The 7,516-nt window shown below is 33.1% G+C and overlaps 1 protein-coding gene across 1 annotated transcript in view; it reads right to left on the bottom strand.

Annotated features, from left to right (window-relative positions):
- Nckap1 (NCK associated protein 1) overlaps positions 1–7,516 on the bottom strand; it is a 103,270-nt gene that overhangs the window by 52,765 nt on the left and 42,989 nt on the right. Inside the window, exons 14-15 of the mRNA XM_004628636.3 lie at positions 4,945–5,026; positions 2,596–2,654 (exon numbers count right to left, since the gene is read on the bottom strand). Coding sequence (XP_004628693.2) covers positions 2,596–2,654; positions 4,945–5,026 — 141 coding nt within the window. The remainder of the gene's footprint in view (positions 1–2,595; positions 2,655–4,944; positions 5,027–7,516) is intronic.

Raw genomic sequence — 7,516 nt, 5'->3', positions numbered from 1 at the left:
TATGAGAAACTACTCTGGCAATAACAATACACAATGTACTAACCATTGTTACTCTCCTAAAATCTTGTTTTGAGATTTTGTACCACTGTTTTTATTTTTTTTCTTTCTTTAAAATAAAAATAACTGATGTCAATAAAAAATTTAAAAATTTTAAAAAAAAGAAGAGGGAACTACATCGAAAAAATAAAAATCACAGACCAATTTCCCCAATGAACATGGATGTAAAAATCCTCAATTTGAAGATACTGACAAACAGAAGGCAGCAACTCATCAAGGAGATTACACACCATGACCAATTGTGATTCATCCCAGGTATGCAGGGCTGGTTCAACATATGTAAACCAATAAATGTAATACACTATATTAATAGAGCCAAGGACAAAAACCATATGATAGTCTCAAGAGATACAGAAAAAGCTTTTGGCCAAGTCCAAAATCCATTCACGATAAAAACTCTACAGAAAGTTGTAGTAGATGGTCTTTACCTCAACCTGATAAAAGTCATCTATGATAAACCAACAGCCATTATCATACTAAATAGACAAAAAAAATCAAGCTTTTTCATTAAAAATAGGAACAAGGATGTCCACTGTCTCCATTCTTATTCAATAGTTCTGAAAACTTTAGCAAGAACAACTGCACAGGAGAAATAAAAGAAATAATGTTAGGAAGAAGTTAAATCATCATTATTTACAGATGATACCATACTCTACATAGAAGACCCCCAAAAGTCCACTAAAAAACTGCTAGATTTAATAAGTGCATTCAGTAGCATACCTGGATACAAAGTCAACACTCAAAAACAAATTATCATTGCTGTACATGAATAATAAATTCACTGACAGGGGCCGGGGAGATAGTTAAGTAGAATAAGCACCTGCCTGGCAAGCGCAGGGTCCTAAGCTCTATCCCCAGTACCATAAATAAATAAATAAATAAATAAACAAACAAACAAACAAACAAACGAACTAACTAACTAACTCGCTGACAGAATTTAGAGAAGGAATGCCTTTCACAGTAACATCCAAAAAAATGAAATACCTAGGAATCAGTCTAATGAAGGATGTACAAAAACCTCTATATTGAAAACTACAGTATTCTGAAAAAGGACATTGAAGTAGGTATGAGAAAATAGATGCTCTTTGCTCTTGGGTAGGAAGAAACAATATAGTGAAAATTATATACTTACAAAAGTGTTATTCAGATTTAATGCAATTCTGATCAAAATGCTAAAAGCTTAGCATTAGAATTAGAAAAAACAACCCTAAACTTCATTTGGAACCAGAGACCCAGAATAGCAAAGGCAATTCTGAGCAATCAAGGCAAGGCAGGGGCCATCACAACTCCTGACTTGAAATTATACTATAAAGATACTGTGACAAAAACTGCATGGTACTGGTCAAAAAAAAAAACCCAAAGCAAAACAAAATAAAAAAAACCAAAACAGACTTGAGTATCAATGGAAGAGATTAGAAGATGCAGAAACAACAAGACATACTCAGCTACCAGCCACCATATGTTTCACAAAGGTGCCAAACACAATCACTGGAAGAAAGATAGCCTCTTTAATAAACGGCGCTGGAAAAATTATCTCTGCATATGCTGAAGATTAAAATTTGATCCCTATCTGTTACTATTAACTAAAGTAAATTCCAAATGGATCAAAGATATACATATTAAAACAGAAACTAAATCTGTTGGAAGATAGAATAGGTAAAATTCTTAAAGATATTGTTGTAGATAAAGACTTTAAGAATAAAATCCCATCTGCACAGCAACTACCATGATGAATCAACAACTGGGATCTCAACTTATTAAAAAGCTTTCAGACAGCAAGAAAAACTACCAACAGAGTGAAGAGACAACCCACAATGTGGGAAAAAATGTGAGACAAAGGATTACTACTGAGAACATATTAAGAACTAAAAGGAACTCTTCTTCACTGTGGGAGTGTATTGTGGTGCAACCACCATGGCAATCAGTATGGAGATTCTCCACAAAATTGGAGGTCCCATTTGACCCAGCTATTGCCCCTGTGGATGTCTTCTCAGAAAAATTAAAAACATTGCACCACAGTCTGTCTGCCACCGAGCTGTATCCCCAGCCCCTGTTTATTATGATTTAACATCTTTTATGTCCTGTCTTGATATCACAAAAATCAAAAATCCTCAAAACATAGAATTATTCCTTTATCCTCTTCTCATAGTTAGTAGATATGTTTAAAGGACAATACATTCTCTTGTCAAATTTATAATACAAAGAGCCTTCAATTTGAAAAGCCTTTTAAAGCTACAAGACATATGTTCTATGTCAAAAGATTCTGCATTGTTACTTTGAAACTCTGAATTAAGAAAAGAGGGTGACTGGGATTTGAATATTCTGAATATTCAAACTATTTTATCCCAAAACAGCATTGGCTTAAATGAAAAATATATGCGTTTATTAACTATACAAAATGTTGCATTTATAGTTAGTTGTACAAGGTCAATCTTTTCAAAAAGTATTCAATAATTTATATAGTCCTGCTATAAAATTTTTCTTGTCAATTACTGTATTCAGAAATTAAACAGGTTAACAGTAAAAGATTATTGGTGCCTGTAACCTAAACCAATCTAATCTCATTCCTCTGAAATCAAATACTTCTCCATCTTCAACTGCAATAATGAAAAAAAGATTACAGAGTAAATTAATGCTTTCACAAACCTATAATCTTATTTTATAAGTGAGATCTAAGAAAATTTAATTTCTGAGTATATAAGTAAAATAAAATACCAGTGACTCAAAGACATTTATATAGCCATGTTTATATCAGTATTATTCACAATAACCAAATGTGGCAGCAACTTAAATGTGCTTAGATGGATAAACAAAATGTAGCACACAATTACAATGGAGTATCAATCTTAAAAACTCAAGGAATTCTGGCACACCAATACGGGTGAACCTTGAGGTCATTACACCCATTGAAATGCAAGTCAGGTAGCCACGCATGGAGGCAAGCACCTGAGGGTCCCAGTGACCTGGGTCTGTGAGGCAAGAAGTTAACCTGAGCCCAGCTAGAGGCCAGCCTGGACCCTGTACTGGGCGAACATACAAAACAAGACAAGAAAATAAGAAATAAACTAACTGGCTGGGTGTGGCTGTGATCCCAGTACTTGGGAAGTTGAAGCAGGAAGATCACCAAGAGTCTGAGGCAAGCCTTAACTACAGTAATAAGACCCTGTCTCCAAAAACCCAACAAAACAAAGTAATACTTCAGCTAATAGCTATAGCTTTGAAGTAGACTATATATCCATCAACAGAGGAGTGGATAAACAAAATGCATTTCTGCACAGTGGAGAACTACTCTGCCATAAAGGACAAACAAGTCAAAGAAAAATGGATTTATCTAGAGACCAGGCTAAATAAAATAAATCAGACAAAAAAAGCTAAAATGTCATGTAATTATTCTTATATGAGAAATCCAGACTATAAATAATTTTTTTTAACAAGAGACAAGAGGTTGAGACTTCTGCAAATGGGAAGGGAATGCAGAACGAAGATACGTGTGTGTTTGGTTTTTTTGACAGAACCAGGAATTGAACTCAGGGCCTTGTGTTTGCCAGGCAAGCCCTTATTCTACTGAGCCATCTCCCCAGCCCCTCCAGAATGAAGATATGTGAAGTATATGCACTTGCCCTCTAAAATGAATATAGACATTACATGTACAAATGAAAAATTTTAAAAAATGAATATACCTAAGCTACACACTCAAAAATGGTTAAGATCATAAATTTTACCTTATGTGTACTTTACAATCAAAAGACAAATTTTTAAAAGAGCTGAAACACTAAAATACAAAGCCTGCAAAGTACACTTCTCCCTAGGCTGTCCAATTCTCAATGTGCTTACATGTCTATTTGAAAAATATAAAACTTGACTGATTCTATGAATAGAAAATTTGGACAGAATGCTAAATCTCCACAAAAATCCATGTATATAAACAAATGTCACCACACTAGAGTTTCATTAATTAAAAGTAGTAAACATGAAGATTGATTATAATACTTATATATTTACTACTCAGAAGTTTTTGAGGTTTATGATTCTTTCTTTTCAAAGACTACAAAACTAAAACATCAATCTCCTAAATGGATAGTTCAAATAATGGACAGATGATTGTTATACTAATCAAGTTTTGGATTAAGAGACTTGAGCTCAAATATCTATTTTTACTTAATAGACCTTAAAGTTTTGCAGGAATTATGCTAAAATTATGTCAGTTTTGAAAATAAAACTGATAGGTTTATTTTCAAATCTTTCATTCTCAATTTATCAAAGAAAAGTAACAGTGATTTTTTTTTTTTTTAATGAGGTAGATTTAAAAGAGAACATATACAGTAATGGTGATGTATCTATGGCACACATTCTGCAATAGGAACTCAGACCCTGCTGGCACACAAGCCAAGTGTACAAACTATTTTTTCTAAACTAAAACCTGACTATTTAGGTTTAACTGCAGAGTTGGCACTTTGTGATAAATAAGTGGGTTTTAGATTGTAGTTTCAGCATCTGCCTCTGCAAGGTCTGCCATTATTGCTCTATAAATGACACTGCACAAACAAAACGATTCATGCACAGTATTTGGCACTTTTTATAGTTATGCCTGGACCAAACATACACTTCATCACATCAGAACATCCTTACTTTTTCTTTGTACTTTGTTACTAAATGCCTCTTTGTTTTCCTAAGAAATATTAAGATAAAATTCTTAAGATTTTTGTAAATATCTCACACCCATTTTGGAAAACTATGCTTTCAGAGAAAACAAAATCAAGACAAAAGAGAATAGATCAAGTACATCTAAAAGATAAATGATTCTATAAAAATTAAATTTCTCCTTAATTGTGAAGTTTGAAAATCTAATTAGAACAAAACATGCTTTTACATTTTAAAAAGACTTACCTTGCTTTACACTTAGGGAAGTCATAGTGTTAACAAAAGAGGACATGATGATTGATTCATCTTCGGGACACACAGAAAGGTTCTGCAAAACAGAGAGTAATGTTAATGCCCAGTTGGGAAATAACTCCTAGGTCCACCAACTAGCAGATAGGTTAAAAAAAAAACCTGGTACATCCATAGGATGGAACTTTTTTTTCAAATAGAATTTTTTTGCAGTACCAGGGATTGAACTCAGGACCCTGCGTTTGCCAGGCAGGTGCTTATTTTACTGAGCTACCTCCCTGGCTCTAGGATGGAATCTATTTTAGAAATCAAAATGAATGAAGGCTGGGGTGCAGCTCCACGATGTAGAGCTTCCATAGTGGGCACTGGGCTCTGCCTTCACCCCACACTCCCAGCAATACAAAAACAAAGTGGGATGATAAAATGTTGATACATACCACACATGACTCTCAAAAAATAAAGTGAAAGAAATGAAAATAATATTATACGATGTGTGATTCTATCTATATGATAAATTGTCTTAAAAGGCAAAACTGTAGTTATAAAAAATCAATTGTTACTAGGGGTGTGTGACAATCTACTGTAAAGGTATGAAAGAAAAGTTTTAAAAATGTTCAAAATGTTCTTAATGTGATAATGGCAGTTACATGAATGTATACAACTGTCAAAATTTAAAAACTACACTAAAAATGGATGCATTTTTAATATATGTAAATTACTCAACACAATTGGGGATTCTTCCCCCAAAACACTTTTCAAAGTGGTTAAGAAAAAAGAATGTGTGAGGGCTACTCAGTGGTAAAGCCTTTCCCTGCCATTATATAAGCTCTGGGTTCCAAATCCCTAGCACTGCATAAACAGAGAAAGAAAATAAATATTTGAAAAAATGTGGATGCTTAGCCACAAATAACACACATAAAGATAATGTTCAAAACAGTAAGATCTACACAACAATGTAACTATGACACTAAACTATACCCTTACATGGTTAAAATGCTGTTTTGTTATATATATATTTTAACACAATAAAAAACACTGTAATATAAAGATTTCAATAGTCTAAATTTTGTATCTCAGCAAAAAATTAAAAATATAATACTATGAATGTACTTCACACACAAGAAGATGGTAAAAAGCTCAGACTTGAGGTAAGCCTTGAGTATGGATACTGGCTCTATGCCTTATGAACCATGTGATATTAAGAAAATTACATCTTTTTCTTCACAAGGAATTACAACTATCCTCACAGAATTATTATATGAATGTAGCAAGATTAAATCTAACCACTTTAGTATCAGTATAACAAATTCCTCCTGTTAATGCTTCTATTAATATTAGAATCATAAAAAATATTAAGAATTTTCTCAGCACTGGTAAACTGCACTTTATATAAACATTTTGCTTTTGTTGCTTTCCCTTTTTGAATTTATGCTAATATAAACAATAACCATAACCTTTGGCAATGGTAATAACTATTGATAAATATAGTTACAAGGCTACTTTAAATACTCTAGAGTATTACTTAATGGTTTTCTGTTCTTTTTGGGGTGTTTTGTTTTTTTTTTTTTTTTGTATTTCCAGAAGGTGTTCTCTGAGCCCCATCTAGTGGATATAAGAAGAAATAGATGTGCTTTAGGAAAACCAATAGCAAGTGAGTAGTTCTAACTTTTTTGTGTGTGTGCTCACTTTTATAGCCTCAAAGCCAATCCCAAACTCGCAGTGATCCTCTTTTTCTCAACCTCCCGAGTGCTGGGTTTACAGGTGTGTGCCACCACACCTGGTTCCCTAATATAAATTTTACTGCTTTTTTAGTTGTACCATTTATTGGCTTAATTCTAGACCTCTATAAAGTGAAACAAAATACTACTCCTTACGTTTTCTTGTAATAAAAATTGAAGGAAATTTACATAAGATAAAAGACTGAACAAAAATTATACATGCTTTTAAAAGCTGAAACTAATAAGTAGTTAAGGAAAACTCAAAATGAAATTAAAATTAGGACGTTTAAATTAGAGTATCTAGATGAAATCTTTTTTACTGGGCATTTTCTACTATACTACTCAAAATGACTTTTCTTCTACTTTTCCTCTAATACTTGTCTAATATACTGTCTGTCTCATGTTATCTCCATAACTACTGTCAAGTTCTGGCTCTCATCAGATTTCATTAGCTGAGGGCAGCAATGTTTTTTGCTTCTGGACTTTCTGCATTTTCTCTTGCCCTCCAGAAATCCGTCACTTTTCTATCCCAGGGTGATCCTTCTAAATAGTAAATCTGACTAAGGACTAACCTCCTCTACTTCCTCAAGTCCTGTGAGTGCAACTTCCATTGTCACTGTGTTCAGTTTGAACTTTCCACATTACATGCATAATATCTATCACACTAGACTACAACTATCTTTGGCCTCTAGAAAATAATCTGTACAACAGTTTAAGATCATGACTTATTTCTACCTATATTTCTACTGCTCAGCATATTTTTTTTTTTTCTTTTTTTTCAGTACCAGGAATTGAACGCAGGACCTTTTCAAAGAACTACATCAATGTCCTGTTTATTTTTCATTTTTTAT

The sequence above is a fragment of the Octodon degus genome, unplaced genomic scaffold (assembly GCF_000260255.1).
Source record: "Octodon degus isolate 3935 unplaced genomic scaffold, OctDeg1.0 scaffold00025, whole genome shotgun sequence".
Lineage (NCBI taxonomy): Eukaryota > Metazoa > Chordata > Mammalia > Rodentia > Octodontidae > Octodon > Octodon degus.
This window is presented reverse-complemented; position numbering and strand designations above follow the sequence as displayed.